This window comes from Lipophrys pholis (assembly GCF_963383615.2).
Source record: "Lipophrys pholis genome assembly, chromosome: 12".
NCBI classification, from domain to species: Eukaryota; Metazoa; Chordata; class Actinopteri; order Blenniiformes; family Blenniidae; genus Lipophrys; species Lipophrys pholis.
Window position 1 is genome coordinate 5923964 of NC_137641.1, and position 21066 is coordinate 5945029.

The 21066-nt window shown below is 42.7% G+C and overlaps 1 protein-coding gene across 1 annotated transcript in view; it reads left to right on the forward strand.

Moving 5' to 3' along the window:
* Positions 1 to 630: 630 nt before the first annotated feature.
* Positions 631 to 21066, forward strand: part of ntrk2b (neurotrophic tyrosine kinase, receptor, type 2b) — a gene marked incomplete at both ends in the record, with an annotated part of 31977 nt that continues 11541 nt past the window's right edge. The window contains 10 exons of the mRNA XM_080476691.1: positions 631 to 827; positions 4833 to 4907; positions 5051 to 5122; positions 6556 to 6624; positions 6709 to 6860; positions 6960 to 7096; positions 13464 to 13596; positions 14055 to 14363; positions 19982 to 20016; positions 20161 to 20284. Coding sequence (XP_080332817.1) covers positions 631 to 827; positions 4833 to 4907; positions 5051 to 5122; positions 6556 to 6624; positions 6709 to 6860; positions 6960 to 7096; positions 13464 to 13596; positions 14055 to 14363; positions 19982 to 20016; positions 20161 to 20284 — 1303 coding nt within the window. The remainder of the gene's footprint in view (positions 828 to 4832; positions 4908 to 5050; positions 5123 to 6555; positions 6625 to 6708; positions 6861 to 6959; positions 7097 to 13463; positions 13597 to 14054; positions 14364 to 19981; positions 20017 to 20160; positions 20285 to 21066) is intronic.

Below are 21066 nucleotides of genomic sequence, written 5' to 3' on the forward strand. Positions count from 1 at the left end.
TCTCTCTCTCTCTCTCCCTGCACTCGCAGTCATGGCTGGGGCGAGACGCGCTCGTCCTCGGTGATAATCGATCGACGGATGCAGGTAGAGACCTTACGCAGCATCAGCACCACGCACGCATCCTTTACTCCAACTGCTCCTGTTTTCATACGAGGAGAGGTGGAGGAGGAGGAGGAGGCGGGAGGAGGAGGAGGAGAGGGGGGGCTGCCTATTGATCTCTAAACATCTGGAACACCTCATATTTGTTTTACAAGGCAGAGGCTGGCCGATCGGACTGAGACAGCATCAGCAGCATCAGCAGCATCAGGAGGAGCGGCGGCAGCGGCGGCGGCGGCGGCGGCGGCGGCACCAGAACGCATCACTTGACACCTTCAGCTTCACGGCACCGATATGCAGTAGTGTGATTCCAGCTCTGCGGAGACGAGAAGGCCACTCCATGGCATCTTGATATTATATATACAAAAAGGGGGAAAGCACCAACCCTGGGCTTTGCGCATTCCTCCCCGACAGCTCGCCTCGGTTTTCTGTGAGGAAAGGATTAACTTGTGGGGGTGGAAAAGAAGAAGAAGAAGAAGAAGAAGAAGAAGAGAATAATTGAATTGTGCTTGGTGGGATTTCATTGGACCTGCGATGGACTCCAGCGCGGGGGAACATGGCATGGCTCGGCTGGGATTGTTTGTGGTTTTGACGGCGCTGTGGAGACTGAGCGATGCTTGCCCCGCATCGTGCACTTGCAGCATCTCAAGGATTGTTTGTATTGATTCTGTACCGGGGATCGAGGATTTCCCCGTGCTCACACTGGACGACATGGAAAACATCACCGAGATGTAAGTGGACGAGAAAAAATGAGAAGTGAAAAATAAAAATCGTGCTTTAACTTATTAGGATGCTGTGCATAAAATTAGCCTCCCTTCGAGGGAAAGGTGATGAGAAACGCTCCCATTAGATTCACAGGCCCGATGCGGCTCTTCTCACGCAAAACGTGCGGGGTTTTTTCTTTTTCTTTTTTTCTTTTTTTTTTTTTAAATCCCGGTAACCGGTGGGTTTGTCACATCATGTTGTCTCGTGTATTCGTGTGTGCGGCGGATATAGTGCCTGCGCGTGCGTCCTTGAGGCGAGCGCGCGCGCGCAACGGTGGCGAGAGTGCGCGTCTGGGGCTGATTTGGATTCATCGGTCTTTTCCTTTAGTAGGTAGTACTGGAGTTAAAATAAAAATTGTTTTTAAAAATAATTATGAGAGAAAAAAGACCTGAAAGACGCAGAATCCGAGGTGTGGAATCACCAGAACGAGCTCGCGCTGCTGGCAGATCAGATCTGATCAGATCAGATCTGAGCTGATCTGATCAGATCAGATCAGATCTGAGCTGATCACACACCAGATGAGATGTGGACAGTTTATTGTGGCCTGATCTGCGTCAGTGTGCAGCCAGGCCTGTGTCAGAGTGTGTACCTGATCCAAAACCCCGCACGAGTCTACAAACAGCTGCATGGCATCATGGATGGAGTTTACTGCCCCCCTCGCCCCCCCCCCCCTCCCCCCCCACACACACACACTAAATTTCTATTAAAAAGATACTAGAGAAAAGCCCAAAGTACCAAAATGACACAGGGTATGTGTAAATATGGAGGTAAAACAGTCATTCAAATGAATAAAAACTTAAAGAATTGCATCCTTGTTTATCATCCTTGTTTCTAAAAATCTGCATTCAAAGCACATTTAATCAGAATGTTTTGGAAAAAATTGCAGTTTCGGAGGCAAAGTAGATTAAATCTTGTCATTTGTCCTCAAGGATGAGTGAGATTAAACTAAAAGTAACGAACGATACTCCTCATGTGCAGAAAGAGGAGCATTGTGATCGGTGAGCTTTACTACAGATGAGTCTTTTGTTTAGTAAGTTCCAGCTGCACAGTCTGACTTTTGCTCTCTTTTTCTGCAAAATGTGTAACTTTAATTTATAACACAGATTCAACAAGAACGGGGACGTTTTGCACTCCGATGGTTTTATTGAACTCAAGCACAGTTAAAAAGATACTACAGAGAAGCACAACTTTACATGACACACTTAGAATATGTTAACCTGAGGATGTCTGATGGTTAACACTCATTCAAATAAATGTAAACTTAATATCTGCATTAAAAGCACATTTAAATAATTAAGTTTAGGACAAAATAGCAGTTTAGAAAGTGAACTACATTACATCATGAGATTACAGACTACTGAAAAAGTAAACAAAAATACTCCTCAATTACAGTAATCTGAGCATTGTAATCGTTTAATTTCACCTTAAATGAGTCTTTTGTTTAGTAAGTTGCAGCTGCATAGGCCGACTTTTGCTCTTATTTTCTGCAAAATGTGCAACTTTAATTTATAAGAGCTGGGTTTTACATTAAAATCAATTCTCGTTGTTAAGAAGAAAATAGAGAAAAGTCCAAAGTATTCAAGTAAACTAACATCCCACATGTATATGTATGTAAAAATGATATTGGTTGATGGTTACAATAATTCAAATAAATGTAAACTTCACTAATTATATTCCTGTTTATAAAAGACACTTGATTCCCTCGAACCGTCTAAAATCTGCATCCAAATAAACAATTAATTCAGAAAGTTCTGAAAAAAATAGGAGTTTCAAAAATAACAAAGTACAATGAATCATGAGAGATATTACAGACTATTAAAATAAGCAGTAATGAGAAATGATCTACGATTACAGTAATCTTAGCATTGTAATCAGTTACTTTCACTCCAGATGGGAAGAGGTGAACGCTGAACTCCATCACAGTAAAAAGACTAAGTGCTAAAATGACACACTTATTCTATGTAAATATGATGATGGTTGATGGTTTGTCATTCAAATAAATCTGATTTTATAGAAAAGAATAGAAAAGAATATTATATTTACATGTCATTATATGTGTCATATAATAAAAGTACAGGCGCTGCTCCCTTGTGCATCAATAAAAAAAAGTGCAAATGTACAAATGAGACAAAGAGTACACATGATATTAAAGTACTCATAATATAAATATATAAACAGAAAGTGTAAACGTGTAAGAAGGTAAACAATTGAACACGCAGACAATTTATCAAATGAAGTAGAAGTAATTATATTCAAGAATTATCTCCTCGTTTATGAAAGACATTTCATTCCATCTTTCTAATATCGGCATTCAAAGTACTTTTAAATAAGAAAGTTTAGGGGGGAAAAAATAACAGTTTTGAAAGTAACAAAGTACATTAAATTGTGCGAGAGATTACACACTCGATTGAAATGGGTTACTTTGTTTTGTACGTTATAGCTGCACAGTCCCACTTTTGCTCTTTTAACTTGCGGGTACTGACAGCTCGTACTTCACCATTACGTCACTTCAACTGAACTCAAATTCAAAGTGAAATCACTATTGAAAAGATACTTGGGTAAAAATCCAAAGTACTATTCTCTGAAGCCCCGTTGGCACGACCACGTTTCGGGAGAAAAGGCCTCGTGTTGAGTTTCCATTTCAGACAAGCTTCACGTTTACACAGCAACGTTCTGAACATGATGTCTGTTCACACACAGTGAAGGGAATTGTGCAGCGACTGAGCACGTGCACAACAACCATTTAAACGACCGCCGTTCGCGTGTCCAGTAGCAAGGAGCCAGAGCCCAAACGTTTCCAGAAAAGTACCGATTCTGCCCGTCCACACGACATCAGAGAATATTCGAAAAGTTCCACCCTGGGTGGGCGTTTTCCATAAAGTTGAGTTTTGGGTGTCTCTGAGCACCAGTGTCGTGTAACACACAAAGTGCGTTTGCTGTTGTTGTGTAAACGGGATCTTACGGCCTCCGTCAAATTTTACTTGATTTATGAATCTAAAGTAATGAAATGGTGTGAATTGTTTCAGAATTACAGTGACACTTGAGGAAATACTCCCTAATTACAATAATGTGAGTATTTATTATGAGTTCGTTTCATTTTTGTAAAACGGTGTACTGAACTTTAAATCAGCGCTTTTAAACACACCAAGCAAGGGGCTCAGTTCATCCGCTGGGAGCAGTTTGGGGTTCAATGTCTTGCTCAAGGACAGCCGAGAAGGGAATCGAACCGGTTACATTCCAATTGGGAGACGAGCGCTCCATCCACCCAGCCTTACTAACCTTACTATCGTTACAGCCGCCCTGACTAACCGTAACTTACTAACTCAGTAAGAGACTGACTGAATCATTAACTGAAGAAATGACTAACTATGTAACCTACTGACTAATTAACTGACTGAATGACTGACTGACTTCATCAGAACAAATAAAAAACATGGTAGTTTAGATAAGATAAGATACGATAAGATAAGATACGATATCCCTTTATTTATCTCGCATGTGGAGAAATTTGCAGTGGTACAGCAGGATAGTACAGAGAAAGAAGCACACAGAGCAGGAACTAAAATAAAGCTGATAAAAATACAATATAATAGAAACAATATGCACACTGTGTGGACATGTACAGAGTATGGGGGTGGATGTATTTTACATAGTAAATACGTTCTTATAGATTATTAGAGTTATAGCACCACTTATTGTCCAGTTGGAGTGGAGTGATATTGTCCGGTTGTGGTGTGCAGTGGTCTACTGGGAGCAGGCTTGGTTGAAGAGTCTGACTGCAGCAGGGAGGAAGGTTGTGATATTAAGCAATAAAAGTCCTTGTTAAAAACCACATTTAAATAAAAATGTTTGGTTTTGTAAATATGAGTAAGATAAGAAAATAAGAAAAGTAAGATTTTCTTCTCAAAATGTTACTTTGAATGTTTCTCTGCTTCACTGAAGGTTTGTCCTCTCACTTGTCCATTCCTCAGATACATCGCCAATCAGAACAGATTGTTAGACATCACAGACAACAGTCTGCGCCACTATATCAACCTCAGAAACCTGTGAGTTTCACACACACACACACACACACACACACACACACACACACACACACACACACACACACACACACACACACACACACACACACACACACACACACACACGAGGAATTCCGACTAAAGTGCTGTTTGACTCCCGGCAGAACGGTGACCAGGACCAGACTGATGTCCATATCATCAGATGCATTTTTTAACAACACAAGACTTCAATATGTGTAAGACACTTTTACTTTTTCCTGTGCATATTGTACATGTACTGTATGTGTGTATAATTGACGTGTATCAATAAAGTTCAAAAATTATTTCTATGTTTTTATCTGAAAATCTATACTTTTCAGTACTTTTAATTCCACTGATAGATGTGTACTAATACTCCAGTAAAGAATGATAGAACGTTTGGAAACTTTGTTTTTGTTGTATGAAGCCCTGTTTGTTGCTTTATGGATTAAATCTCATTGATGGGTTGGTTGGTTGGTTGGTTGGTTGGTTGGTTGATTGATTGATTGACTGATTGATTTGTTGGTTGGTTAGTGGTCAGTTAAGTGCCTGAGTGAGTTGGTTGGTCAGTCGGTATGTTAATTGATTGGTTGGTTGGATGGAAGGATGGTTAAGTGGGTGGGTGAGCAGGTGGTCAGTAGGTCTGTTAAATTGTTGGTTGATTCGTAGTTTGGTCACCAATTTTTGGTGGTTGGATGGTTGGCTGGTTTGGTGGTTAGTTGGTTGGTTTGGTGGTTGGATGGCTGATTGGTTTCGTAGTTGAATGATTGGTTGGTTGAATGGTTGGTTGCTTGGTTGGTTGTTTTGGTGGTTGGATGGTTGGCTGGTTTGGTGGTTAGTTGTTTGGCTTGTTTGGTGGTTGGTTGGTTAGTTGGTTGGTTGTTTTGGTGGTTGGTTGGTTGGTTGGTTGGTTGGTTGGTTGGATCGTTGGCTGGTTGCATGATTGGATGGTTGGTTGGTTGGTTGGTTGGTTGGTTGGTTGGTTGGTTGGTTGGTTGGTTGGTTGGTTGGTTGGTTGGTTAGCTGGCTGAATGGTTGGTTGTTTTGGTGGCTGGTTGGTTGTTTTGGTGGTTGGTTGGTTGGTTGGTTGGTTGGTTGGTTGGTTGGTTGGTTGGTTAGTTGGCTGGTTTGGTGGTTGGTTTGGTGGCTGGTTTGGTGGGTGGTTGGTTGGCTGGTTTGGTAGTTGTTTTGGTGGTTGGTTTGGTGGCTGGTTTGGTGGTTGGTTGGTTGGCTGGTTCGGTGGTTGGTTTGGTGGCTGGTTTGGTGGTTGGTTGGTTGGTTGGCTGGTTCGGTGGTTGGTTTGGTGGCTGGTTTGGTGGCTGGATGGCTGGCTAGCTGGTTGGTTGGTTGGTTGGTTGGTTGGTTGGTTGGTTGGTTGGTTGGTTGGCTGGCTGGCTGGTTTGGTGGCTGGTTTGGTGGTTGGTTGGTTGGTTGGTTGGTTGGTTGGTTGGCTGGCTGGCTGGTTTGGTGGCTGGTTTGGTGGTTGGTTGGTTTGGTGGTTGGTTGTTTTGGTGGTTGGATGGCTGGTTGGTTGCTTGGTTGCTTGAAAGTAATCAGACACTTTTGAAATGCCCTCTACAGTTTCACTTAGAAATGAATTACCATGTTGGGTTTTATAATAATAATAATGTGTTTTTCTGTCTTTGTTTAGAAATCTCAGCGACAACAACCTGTCAGTACTATCATGGAGAACATTTCAGAACTTCAACATCACATTTCCGTAAGCAGCGCTTGAACAACCCTGCACACCGTGGTTTCATCTTGCTCTTTTCACTGGGCTGGTATTCATACTGTTCATTTCCAGGCTCCTCCTCTCCGGAAACCCTCTGGACTGTGCTTGTGAGAACCTGTGGATCAAACTGCGGCTTCTAGAAGAACCGGAGAGCTCGGAGCTGACGTGCACCGACGACAGAGGAGTGCTGAGGGACTTCATCACGCTCACGCCACCGGACTGTGGTAAAGTCAAACCACAGCAAGGACTGCAGGCGAGCTGGAAACCAGGCTGGGCCACATCCCTTCGTATGCTCACCGTCACTCTTTCCATCAATCTTGTAGTGGTTCCTCAAGTGGAGGTCAGCCCGAGAACCGTGACCCAGATGGAGGGGAGTAACGTGAAAGCAGTGTGCAGCGCGTCGGGTTTCCCTCCCCCCGAGATCCTGTGGAACCTGGATATGCTCTCCACCCACTACAGGGTGAGACATTCTATCATTGCATACTTCACTCAAAACACTTACAAGTTATTATTGAGTTATTTACTGCAGTAATGTTTGATGGGTTTATCTGGTGCCGTTTGTCCTGGAGTTAGTTTAGATATGTAAGGCTTTCTGTTAGTCTAAGTTAACTGTTGTCGGCCCAACCATAACCTCTGAGCCAACAATTTCTACTCTCAGCTGATGAACAATAGTTCATCTTTAACGGTTCCTTCGTATCACCTGACATCTCTACTTAAAGTTCCTGGACCAGAATCCACACGGGAAAAATGAAAGAGGCCGTTTTGGCAGTTGCTGTCCGTCTCTAATACGTCGTCAAAACCTTTCTGAAGGAAATTCCTCATCACACTTGGATCAACACGTATTTCCAGCATTTCAGTTTCGCAGAACATCCCTGGGTTTGTCCAAATCTTTGCGTCACGGAAACTCTGGAAGATTCCTGAGACAAGATGTTGTTTGGTCACTCGATCTCGCGAGGTCTTGATTCACTCTGGAATAACGATCTAAGATCCATTTCACTACATTTCACACTAGTCTCGTGGCTCGTGGAAGAAACTCCTGCTGGACGCTACCAAAGTAACTACAATAGTAATTCTACAATAGTAAATCTACAATATTAACTCTACAATAGTAACTAAAATAGTAACTCTGCAATCGTGGGTCTACAATAGTAACTCTACTACAGTAACTATACCATTATAATGATACAATAGTAACCATACAATAGTAACCATGCAATAGTAACCATACAATAGTAACTAAAATAGTAACCATACAATAGTAACTAAAATAGTAACTCTGCAATTGTAAGTCTACAATAGTAACTCTACCATAATAACGATACAATGGTAACCGTACAATAGTAACTCTACAATGTTATTGATACAATAAAAATGATACAATAGTAACTCTACAATAGTAACAATACAACATTAACTCTACAACCGTAACTCTACAATAGTAACTCCACAATAGTGTCACTACAATAGTAATGCTACAATGGGAACTCTACAATATTAATGATACAATAATAGTGAAAGAATAGTAACTCTACAATAGTAACTCTACCAAAATAATGATACAGTAGTAATCGTACAATAGTCACTCTACAATTGTCACGCTACAATAGTAACAATACAATAGTAACTCTACAATAATATCAATACAATAGAAACTCTAGTAACTCTAGTAACTCTAAAATAGTAAAGCTACAATAATAATGATAGAATAGTAACTCCATAATAGTATTGCTACAATAATAACTCTACAATAGCAAGTCTACAAAAGTAACAATACAATAGGAACTGTACAATAGTACATCTGCAAAAGTAACAACACAATAAGAACTCTACAATAGTAACTCCACGATAGTAACTCTGTAATAGTAACTCTGCAATAGTAACTCTACAATAAAAATGAAACAATAGGAACGCTACAATATTAACGCTACAATAGTAATGCTACAATAGTAATGCTACAATAGTAATGCTACAATAGTAACTCTGCAATAGTTACTCTACAATAGTAATGCTACAATAGTAATTGATACAATAGTAACTTTACAATAGTAACTCTATAATATTAACACTACAATAATAATGATACAATATTAATGATACAATAGTAACTCTACAAAAGCAACACTACAATAATAACTCTACAATAGTAACCGTACAATAGTAACTCTACAATAGTAACGCTACAATAATAATGCTACAATAAAAACGCTACAATAATAATGATACAATAGTAACCGTACCATAGTCACTCTACAATAGTAACTCTACAATAACAAGGCTACAATAATAATGATATAATAGTAACTCTGCAATAGTAACACCAGAATAGTAACTCTACAGTACAAATAGCTACAATAATAATGATACAATAGTAATTCTACAATCGTAACTCTCCAATAGTAACTCTCCAATAGAAATGCACAGTGACTTGGATAAGTAACTTTAATGTGATTACTGGTTTGGAAATAGTAACATGTTAGATTACTCGCTACTGAAATAAGTGGTGATAATTAACATGTTAGCGGCTGTTCATAACACACATTCACAAGTACAACCCAATTTGGAAATAGTTGGGGCAAAGTGTAAATTGTGAATAAAATCAAAATGCCTTGCCTTTCAGATCACATGAGCCAATATGTTATTTACAATAGAACATAGATAACATTTCAAATGTTGAAACTGAGACATTTTACATTTTATCTACAAAATGAGCTTTTTTTAAAATGTTCAACCTGCAACAGGTCTCAAAAAACTTGGGACACAGGCAAAAAATGGCTGAAAAAGCAGTTGATATATAAGAAAATCAGCTGAAAGAACATCTGGGAAGTAACTAAGTTAACTGGCATCAGATGCGTAACATGATTGTCTATAAAAGGGACGTCTTAGAGACTCAAGGTTCGTCCGAATTGTCCCTCCTAACTCCTTATCTATCATTTCTCCTTCACCCCGGAAGTGTTTTGTGTGGCGGCCATGATAAGGACTGTCTGAATTCTCAATAAGCAAAGGAAAGGAGGCTCATTGCTTCCTTTAGAACCTCCTTTAGCTTAGAACCACTGATGCTTCCTTTAGAACCTTTTTTAGCATAGGAACCACTCATGCTTCCTTTAGAACCTCCTTTAGCCTCTTTACCAAAGAAGACCAGCTCATGTTCCCCCACAATTCCTTCACTAACCTCTTTAGGAAGCCTCCTAACACCTTTCCTTAACTCCTTCAGGAATCTTCCTAACACCTTTCACTAACTCCTTTAGGAATCCTCCTAACAACTTTCACTAACTCCTTTAGGAATCCTCCTAACACCTTTCACTAACTACTTTAGGAAGTCTCCTAACACCTTTCACTAACTCCTTTAGGAAGCCTCCTAACACCTTTCACTAACTCCTTTAGGAATCCTGCTAACACCTTTCACTAACTCCTTTAGGAATCCTCCTAACACCTTTCACTAACTCCTTTAGGAAGCCTCCTAACACCTTTCACTAACTCCTTCAGGAAGCCTCCTAACACCTTTCGCCCCGTGGATGACGTCACGGGGTTAAGGTGAAGTCGATAGTTAAGGAGTTAGGAGGGACTTTCGGACGTACCTTCAGTCTCTCTGAAATAAAGATTTCCAGAGGTTCTCCAACCAGTGAAGGCTTGCGTAAACAAATTGTGGAATACTTTCAAAACAATGTTCCTCAACGTCCAATTTCAAAGGCTTTGAAGGTCTCATCATCGCCAGTGAATAACATCATCAGAAGATTCAGAGAAACTAGAAAAATCTCTTGTGTGTAAAGGACAAGGCTGAAAACCTTTACTGGAGTCTGTGATCATTGGGCCCTAAGACGCCACTGCATCACTCACCGGCATGATTCTGCCATTGACATTATTAAATGGGCCCAGGAATACTTCCAGAAACCACTGTCTGTCAACACAGTCCGCCGTGCCATCCACAGATGTCACCTAAAACTCTCACATGCAAAAGGAAGCCATTGTTGAGCATCATCCAGGAGCGCCGCCCTGTTCTGTGGGCCAAGGCTCATTTCAAATGGACTGCAGCAAAGTGGCAAAGTGTCCTGTGGACAGACAAGTCTAAATTTTAAATTCTTGTAGGAAATCATGGGCGTGGTGTCCTCCGGGCTAAAGAGGAGAAAGACCACCCCTCCTGCCATCAGCGTTCAGTTCAAAAGGCAGCATCTCTGATGGTCTGGGATGCATTAGTGCATATGGTGTGGGATACTGGCATGTTTTAAAAAGCACCATGAATGCTGAAAGGTATGTGGAGGCTTTAGAACAACATATGCTCCCCTCCAGAAGACATCTATTCCAGGGACGGCCTTGCATATTTCAACTGAACTGGCGTGCCTGCAGTCCTGATCTTTCACCCAATCAGGACATTTGGCCCATGATTAAGCCAAAGGTCCGTCAAAGGAGACCCTAAACTCTCCAGCAGCTAGAAGCCTGTATGAAACAAGAGTGGGATCACATTCCAGGGGCTGTACTCAAGACACTTGTCTCCTCAATGTCCAGAGGCCTCCACTCTGTGTTGAAAAGACGAGGGGACGCTACACCCTGGTACTCAGGCTCCTGTCCCAACTTCTTTGTGACCTGTAGCAGACATCACGTTTGAAATTAGCTCATTTTCAGGATAAAATTGTAGAATTTCTCACTTTTAAAAATTGCTGTTATCTGAGTTCTATTGTGAATAAAATACCGGCTGGTGAGATTTGAAAGTCATTGCATTTTGATTTTGTTTACAATTTACACTTTGTCCAAACTATTTTGGACTTGGGGTTGTATCCTCTGGTTTCCTCCCTCAGTCCATAGACTGCTGTGAGGTTTCCTGGTTACCTGGTGACCTGGTGACCTGTGAGGGTACTTGGTGACCCGTGAGGGTACCTGGTGAACTGTGAGGTTACCTGGTGAACTGTGAGGTTACCTGCTGACCTGTGAGGGTAGCTGGTGACCTGTGAGGTTACCTGGTGAACTGTGAGGGTACCTGGTGACCTGTGAGGGTACCTGGTGACCTGTGAGGTTACCTGGTGACCTGTGAGGGTACCTTGTGAACTGTGAGGGTACCTGGTGACCTGTGAGGGTACCTAGTGAACTACGACTGGCTCCAGCATCCCGCCACCCTGACTAGTTTTAAAGCCATTACAAGATGGAGATTGAAGTAGCCTGGTCGTTCCCTCACCATCATGTAACATGGAACTGAAAGTATATGAATGACTGCTGATGGAGTGTTCGGTCATTTATTAAATTAACATCAGGCTCATTTTAAAATGAGAGAAAAGAAATCAAATGTGAACATTGTGCATGTTGAAATACAGAGCTTGACTTGACTTCAGAACAATGAAATACATTTTACAGATATTTAATCTAAACACATGTTAACTTGTGGAGGAACTCAGTTCAGAGCCTGTGAGACTCAGTGGAGGATCATTGTGACTCTGGAACCAGATTTAGTTGGATTCAGTTCACTGTGGAGGTCTGGTCCTACTGGACTCTCAGACCAGGTCCTGGAGGACTGGTCCGACTGGACTCTCATTACTTCTTTCTCTGGAGAGCGTCATCTGGTCCCAGTTTTACTTCTCCTTTATTCAGTCCTTTTCTCTCACTTTGTCCCTAGAAGTCTCTCCGTCTGACAAAGTTTAACCCCTAAATACACAGACTTGATTGGCTGCTAGTTTCTCCTGTGACTGCTTAACTCACATGCAATTGGTCAGTGTAAGGATTCCTTGTGTGTCCCTGTCAAGTTCCTGTTTTATTTTGAAGTTTCTGTCTGGTCTGCATCTTTGTTCACTTACTCTTCCTGTTCCCACCCACTCTGTGTGTCTAATTAGTATCACCTGTCTGCCCTTCCTGGTGTTTTTAAGCCTTCTTCCTCTTGTCTCAGTTCTCCATCTTCATCGTTGCTCATCTTCGTGACCCCAGCCTTTCCCAGTATTTCTTTGTGTACTTCTTCGTGTTTTTTGACCTCTGTCTGGATTTTTTGACCTTTTGGATCTCCCTTCTGGTTTTGAACGCCTGTTTTCATAATAAACTCTTGAACAGCCTGATCTGAGTCTGCGTTCGGATTCACCACGATTCGTGACAGTCAGTGCGTTTCCTCATCTACCGTAAAGACTATGAAAGCTGGACAAATTTAAATAGAAGCAGCCATCTGGTTTAGTATTACCGTAAAGACTATAAAAGCTGCGCTGGCCTTTTAACTATATTACCGCTACCTCCAAAAATGTATAAAATCTCACTTTTACGCAACTTTGATTGTCTATTTCAGCTTAATTTCATTTAGTCTTTTTTCAAGGGTCATATTCTGCAAAATCCACTTCCTAAAGGTTCTCCAAACCCTATATAGTGTCATCGGGGGTATAGCTAATCCCAATCAAGGTAGGACCTCTCTTTGACTCCTCCCACAAATAAGCTGCTCTACTCTGGCACATGGCACCACGAGAGGAAGTACTTCCTCCTCTTCCCAAGATGGGCATGTGTTGGCGGAGCCAGTCCAGCTCACACAGACACAGCAGATTCTGAATGTAGCTCCTATGATCCAATATTCAAATGAGGAAAATCAAGGAGGAGCTAGAAACTTAGAATACTGAAGGTTTCTGGAGCGACTAGACCAGGAGGACGAGGTGAACTGGAGGAGGAGGTGAACTGGATGAGGACAGGAGAACTTTAAGAATGATAAAAGAAACAATCATATTTCAGCTTAATTTCTTATTTTTTGAAATCCATTTTGTTAAGTGACTGTAAGTAGTTTTTAGGTAGCATTAAGACATGAAGTGGTTGCATGGTAAAAATGATTCTGATAAATATTTGACATCGTGAGATGAAATAATCTTGTGTTTTTGCAGATTGACCCGTCCGAGACGGAGAGTAACCTCACCCTGTCGGGCCTGTCTCCTGACGACAACGGCCGGGTGATCGTGTGCAGTGCCGAGAGCATGGTGGGCCTGACCGAGGCCACGCTCCAGCTCAACATCCTCTGTAAGGACCAGGCCCGATGAGGCCGTACATCTCCACAAATTATATTGACGATGCTAAGCTTAATTGGTCTAATTCTCTCGGTGATGGGATTTGAAATACCTTCCTCTAGACCTTGTTTTTTTTTTTCCAGTGGAAACAGACGGCTCCTCAGTTTGTTATCATTAACGTCTCTCGGCAAATCTTACTGACTCTCCATGTTCCCTGTCCATAACTCTTCCTCCTGTAAAGCTCCTCATGCCGTAGCGTACTCATCTGCTTGTTCAGAGCTTCTTCGCTCTCCTCTGCCATGTTTTCCTCTTGTCAGTGTTCAAACGTTGGCCAATCACTGTCCTCTAACTATTACCCATCTCTGCTCTGTCAGTCCACATGAATGTTGCTTGTCCCACTGGCTTTCCTCCTACCGTTCACTTCCTGTCACCCCGTGACTACTCTTCCTCTCCTTGTTGCCTCGGTGTCAGTTGCCCCCACCATCCAGCAGCTGTTGGCTCCAGAGCTGGACCACCACTGGTGCATCCCCTTCACCGTGACGGGGAACCCCAAGCCGGACCTGCAGTGGTTCCACAGGAACATGCCGCTGCAGGAGCACGACTACATCCACACCATGATCCACTTGTCCACCGAGAACGAGGACCAAGGCTGCCTGCAGCTGGTCAACCCCACGCACATCCACAACGGCGAGTACAAGCTGGTGGCCAAGAACAAGTACGGCCGAGATGAGAAGACGGTGTCCGCCCAGTTCATCGACCCGCCCAACATCAACTACACAGGTGCCGCATGCTTCTTATTGGACCGTTATTTTTTTAAAACTTCTCTTGTCCTCCTCCAGCTGTTCACCTCCTCCTCCTGGTCTGGTCGGTCCAGAAACCTTCAGTATTCTAAGTTTCTAGCTCCACCTTGATTTTCCTCATTTGAATATTGGATCATAGGAGCTACATTCAGAATCTGCTGTGTCTGTGTGAGCTGGACTGGCTCCGCCCACACATGCCCATCTTGGGTAAGTGGAGGAAGTACTTCCTCTCGTGGTGCCATGTGCCAGAGAAGAGCTGCTTATTTGTGGGAGGAGTCAAAGGGAGGGCCTACCTTGATTGTGATTGGCTAAACCCCCGATGACACTAAATAGGGTTTGATTTCTGATTGGCTGGTTGGAGCAACACACCTTTTAAAAACTGAAACAAGCCAGGGAGAGAGAGGACAGACTGTCTTCACTTCTGGGACGTCAGTCCAGGTATGAGGACGGTTAGTGCTGCTGAAGAACCTTTAGAGAGGGAAGTTTGCACAATATGAGCCTTTTAAAGTGTGGAAGGATAAGCCCCCTAATGGGGCGTTGACCACATTGCTCTCCCAACCCTCATGCAACTTTTAGGAACCGTTTACACGAAAATGTTTTCAAGTTAAAACGCAAAACTTTTTTTGCATTCTGGGTGTCCACTTACAAGACGATGGTGCTGACAATGCTACTTTTTGAAAATGGTTCATGTGGTGCAACCTTTTTGGAAAAAAACACACACAAAAAACGATCCAACCAAGTCTCCATGGAAACGAGTTAAAACAGTTTTTGTGAATATGACAGAAAACACTCCTACTGCGCATGCACGTCACAGCCATAGTAAATTCTAAGTAAGTTCTTTCGCTCATGCGTAAAACATTATGTAACATTACGTAAAAATGTAAGTAAACAGGGCTACCTAATAAGATTTGGGTGAATCCTGTTCTACCTAGAGTTTGGCCCCGCCCACACAACAATGCCATTTCATGTAACCATCGTTTTTGTCCAATCATCCACACAGTGCAGCATTTTATGAGCCTGAAAACTTGTTTCAGAGAGGAGGAATTAGAAAACGCCGCCTCGGCTTTGACGTGTGGACGGACAAGACGCACATTAGCTGAGAACCATGATGTCATGGCCCCGCCTCTCGACCTATAACCCCGCCTCCTTCTCCGTGACGTCATTAACAACAACAAAATGGTGGAATACCTGCTCCAGGTGGAGCTGCAGTAGCTGCTGATGTTCGTCGCTTTGACGGACATGCTGGATTTGTTCTTTTCTATGTTTTTTCATGCTCCGTGTCTTCTTCTCTGTTTCTGCTGTATTCCTGTGGCAGCGTCACAGCGCCACCTATAGGACTGGCAGGTGTACTACATCGCGTTGAGGAGTTTTCATGGTGTCGTGGACGAAAAACCTTTTTAAGAATGACAGGGAGAAAAAATTTGTTTTGGCTTGTGTGGACGGGGTCTTCGTGACACCGTGAGATAATTATCGGTATTGTTAGAAGCTTTCAGGAGTTTTAGATACTAAGAAGTTTTGCCATTTTTTTATTTTCACATTTCTGGCAAGTCTTTATATGTAGACCGTGTTCAGTGAAAACACAAAACGTTTGTGGCATTTTGGCTGTCTGTTTATACAACAATGGTGCTCAGAGCCACTGATAATGCAATCTTTTGAAAACCCTCCGTCTCCGTGGAAATGGGAGAAAACACAGCTTTTCGAAAACGCTGCTGCTGCGCATGTGGTAAACCTTTCTTCTGAACTTCCAACTTGTTTGTCTGTCTACATGAATATCCATGTTCTCCCACTGTTAATGTTCAGAGTGTAATGTTCTCTGCTCCATGTGTGTATGCTTTCATTACAAAAACAACAGCGCCAACTGGTGGCCCAAAATGAAAACTAACATGTAAATGCTAAACCTTTCTGAAACGAAAACACAAAAGTGATGCATTTTCACTTGAAACATTGAACAAATTGTAAACGAGGTCTTCAACAGTCTTGTAACTGTGAAGGCTGTTTTATGTCTTGTGCTGTTATGCGAGCTCTGCACGGGTCCGTGCAGACAAGTGAGGTCATTCCAGTAGCCACGCCCCTCTGTGCAGACAAGTGAGGTCATTCCAATAGCCACGCCCCTCTGTGCAGACAAGTGAGGTCATTCCAGTAGCCACGCCCCTCCGTGCAGACAAGTGAGGTCATTCCAGTAGCCACGCCCCTCCGTGCAGACAAGTGAGGTCATTCCAGTAGCCACGCCCCTCCGTGCAGACAGGTGAGGTCATTCCAGTTGCCACGCCCCTCCGTGCAGACAAGTGAGGTCATTCCAGTAGCCACGCCCCTCCATGCAGACAAGTGAGGTCATTCCAATAGCCACGCCCCTCTGTGCAGACAAGTGAGGTCATTCCAGTAGCCACGCCCCTCCATGCAGACAAGTGAGGTCATTCCAATAGCCACGCCCCTCCGTGCAGACAAGTGAGGTCATTCCAGTAGCCACGCCCCTCCGTGCAGACAAGTGAGGTCGTTCCAGTAGCCACGCCCCTCCGTGCAGACAAGTGAGGTCATTCCAATAGCCACGCCCCTCCGCACGGCCCTGTTCATGAGGACGTCACCGCTCCGTGTGCTCTCCAAATTTTTCTGACTAGACGGACGTGCGGAAAAAAGGCGGAGCTGAAGAGGAGGACGGAAGACTTGGTTTTAAAGACACAAAAAGCTGCACATCCACACTGAAAACACAAGATCTGACTCATAAAAGCTGATTTGCTTCAGTGTCAGACTTCAACAGACAATTCCAAACAAAAGTTGAACGCTCCGCTCTCCAATGCAGGATCACCTGCTGGGGTCGAAGAGAAGAGGTCTACTTCTGCCCCCTGCAGTTTGGGAGTGGGAGCTGCATGTAGTATAAATGGCACACATGTTCTCTCATGCTGATTCCTAAGTTCCACATGTCACGCCCGTGCGTCAAGCATAAAACAGTCTTTATTCTCCTGAGTTTGACCTAAACCTTATTCTATTATCTTTAGTCTCTTTTACACTTAAAATATAAGAATTTAAGTAACATAATTAATAGAGCTTTCTGCAACTTATTTCTTTTTAGCTGGATTTCCTTTCAAATTGTAAAAAGTGTTTTTTCATGAATTTCTAATATAAATTTTCTCTCTTTTTCTTGTTCGTTTTTCTTCACAGAGGACCCATTCTGTAAGTAATGATCCAGTTTTATTTATATCACAAAATAAAGGAATGTAATGTCATTTCTATTAGAGGAACTGGTTTGATAAAGCAACTATTACAGGCTTTTAAAATCAATGCGTTCTCCTACCTGTATTTGTTACCTTCGCCAACGGTGGTTATGTTTTTGTCTGTGTTTCACAAAAACTACTTTCCATAAATTCCATAAAATCTTCAGGGATGATTTGTCGATAACCGAGGACCAATCCATTAGATTTTGGAAGGTTATCGGCGAACCAGTTCTGAATAAATCCCAAAAACTGTGAAACAAATGAGAGAGGTACCTCATAGAGGAGATCAAAGGAGATCAGCGTCTGTTGCCATGGAGACGCTCCCTGCTCAGTGTTTCACAGTGACGTAGCTACCAGAGGCCTGTACTACGACACTGGATTTTCTCTTATCTAGGTAACTTCAGGATTACCTCTGGTTTTCTCTTATGTAGGTAACTTCAGGATTAACTCTGGTTTTCTCTCATAGAGGTAACTTCAGGATTATCTCTGGTTTTCTCTTAGGGGTGTAACTTCAGGATTATCTCTGGTTTTCTCTTAGGGGTGTAACTTCATGATTATCTCTGGTTTTCTCTTAGGGGTGTAACTTCATGATTATCTCTGGTTTTCTCTTATCTAGGTAACTTCAGGATTAACTCTGGTTTTCTCTTATAGAGGTAACTTCAGGATTATCTCTGGTTTTCTCTTAGGGGTGTAACTTCAGTATTAACTCTGGTTTTCTGTTATCCAAGTAACTTCAGGATTAACTCTGGTTTTCTCTTATCCAGGTAACTTCAGGATTAACTCTGGTTTTCTCTTATGTAGTTAACTTCAGGATTAACTCTGGTTTTCTCTTATACTGTAGAGGTAACTTCAGGATCCATCCCTCCATCCATCCATCCATCCATCCATCCATCCATCCATCTCCTCCCTCTTATCCGTTCCCGGGTGGTGGCGGTGGCAGTCTGAGCACCGTCACCCAGATCACATAGCACCCATTAAGAACCTTCCTGCAGGTGGTGAGCCCACATGAAAGTGGCGCCCGGTGTGGGACATGAACCCTCTACCTTGAGATTGAGAGTCTCATGCTCTACCAACTGAGCTAGCCAGGGGAACTTCAGGTCTAACTCTGGTTTTCTCTTACGGAGGTAACTTCAGGATTAACTCTGGTTTTAACTTTCGGAGGTAACTTAAGGATTAACTCTGGTTTTCTCTTATGGAGGTAACTTCAGGATTCACTCTGGTTTCCTCTTATGGAGGTAACTTCAGGATTAACTCTGGTTTTCTCTTATCCAGGTAACTTCAGGATTAACTCTGGTTTTCTCTTATGGAGGTAACTTCAGGTCTAACTCTGGTTTTCTCATTAGCTTAATAATAATGCTCACGCAGACTAAACTACAGAACCATGAATTTATGGAAGCAGAACTACTCCTGTCGTCTCGGTGATGAATTAATATTCCAACAGGAAACACACTCACACGGAGGAAACCCAGCCTCAGAACAAGTGGATGTAAAATGTAAAGTAAAAGAAGAGCAGTGAGGAAGCTCTGCCTGGAACCTTTCTGCTGGAATAAAGTGGAAGTGTCAGCATTAACAAGTCAGGAATGTTCTGGCTTTGGCTGCAGCAGCAGTGTTGCTTTTAGCTGCTGGATGTGTTTGAATTCTTCATAATCTCAGAGAATAACTGCTCCTCTAAGGTAAAGTCAGCTGCCCTGCAGGGTTTCTCCCTCTGTGATTGGTCACATGCTGCAGGCTCCGCCCCTTTCATGTGAACGCCTTGATCCCGAAGGGAAACTCTGATTGAACTAGTAAATTGATAATCTGCTTCTTGTTAATGCTAATCAGGATCCAGAATGTCTGGGTTAGTTAATCCAGGTAACATAGATATCCTGGATATGTTAATCTAGGTAACAGAGATATCCTGGATATGTTAATCCAGATAACAGAGATATCCTGGATCTGTTAATCTAGGTAACAGAGATATCCTGGGATGTTAATCCAGGTCACACAGATATCCTGGATATGTTAATCCAGATAACAGAGATATCCTGGATATGTTAATCTAGGTTCGTAGTTCAGGCCTCTGACCTACCTAGTTAACAATGATATGAGCTAACGGCTATCATGCTAGCGAGGCTAACTCGATTCCACGTTGGCGAAGGTCTGCGCTCTACCAAGTGTAGTTCTAGTCGTCTTTTCACCAGATTGCCTGTAATAGAATTTGTTCGTCCATCTATTTGTTGGGAGTTTCATCATTTTGTTCTCTGAAGTGTCATGATGTGTCCCTTGTTTCTTCCCGTGAACGCTGCCGTGCGTCCAGATCCCGGTACGTATCTGATCATGAACCCAAACACCTGAGAGCCAGCATTCCTAAACATCCCAAACTCTGAATTGACTTTGTGTTTCGTTTCAGACACGTCACCTCCTCCGCTGGATGACGGCGAGGCGGTAAGCGATTCTAATCCGTTGACATTTTGACTTTTAAAGCCCCAGAGCTGGTTGGCGTCGCCGGCCGAACACGTTGAGATTGTTTTGAAAGGGATCCAGTTGTGGTTTTTTTACAACGCAGTCTCTGTGTCTCTTATGTTTCAGGCTCTCTCTTTTTATCCTTCCCAGGTTTATGTAGTTGTGGGAATCGCTGGAGTTGCTCTGACCGGCTGCGTTCTTATGGTCATCATTCTGAAATATGGAAGAAACTCCAAGTTTGGTATTAAAGGTGAATGACTTTTCCATGAGTGAGTCCGTAGACGTTTCAGGCCAAGGGTCGACCTCTGACCTCTGACCTCTGACCTCTGACCTCTGACCTGCTTCCCACCGGAAGCTCCAGTTTGGTCTGATCGATCTACCAAAGGTTTTTGTACGTACAGTATAAAAACCGGCGCACCCTCAGGCCCCATTTACATGGCAATGTTTTCAAGTGAAAGCGGGAAACTTTTTTTTTTGCATTTTGGGAGTCCACTGAAAACGCAGCTTTTTGAAAAACAGCTCCAAAGGTGGAACTTTTCACAAACACTCCGACTCCGTGCAAATGATGGAAATGCAACTTTTTGAAAATACTCCATCTCGGTGTAAATGGGGAAAAACATAACTTTTTCAAAGCGCTCTGTCTCCATGGAAACGAAGGAAATGCAACTTTTTGTAAATGGGGAAAAATGCTACTTTTCAAAATTGCACTGATTCAATCTCCGTGGAAACGAGGGGAGAACGCAACTCTTCAAAAAAACACTCCGAATCCATCTCCAATGGAAAACACAACTTTTCAAAAATGTTCCAACTTTGTGTCCATGGAAACAGGGGAACATGAAAAATTTTGAAAACGCTCCCACTCTGTGTCTGTGAAAACAGGGGTGGGAAGGGTTCGAGCCCTGGTGGTGGGGGGACTTCTTGAAAATGCACAGACTGCCATGCAAATGGGGGGAGACGCAACTTTTCGAAAATGCTCCCACTCTGTCTCCATGGAACTGTGGGAAAACATAACTTTTTGAAAATGCACTAACT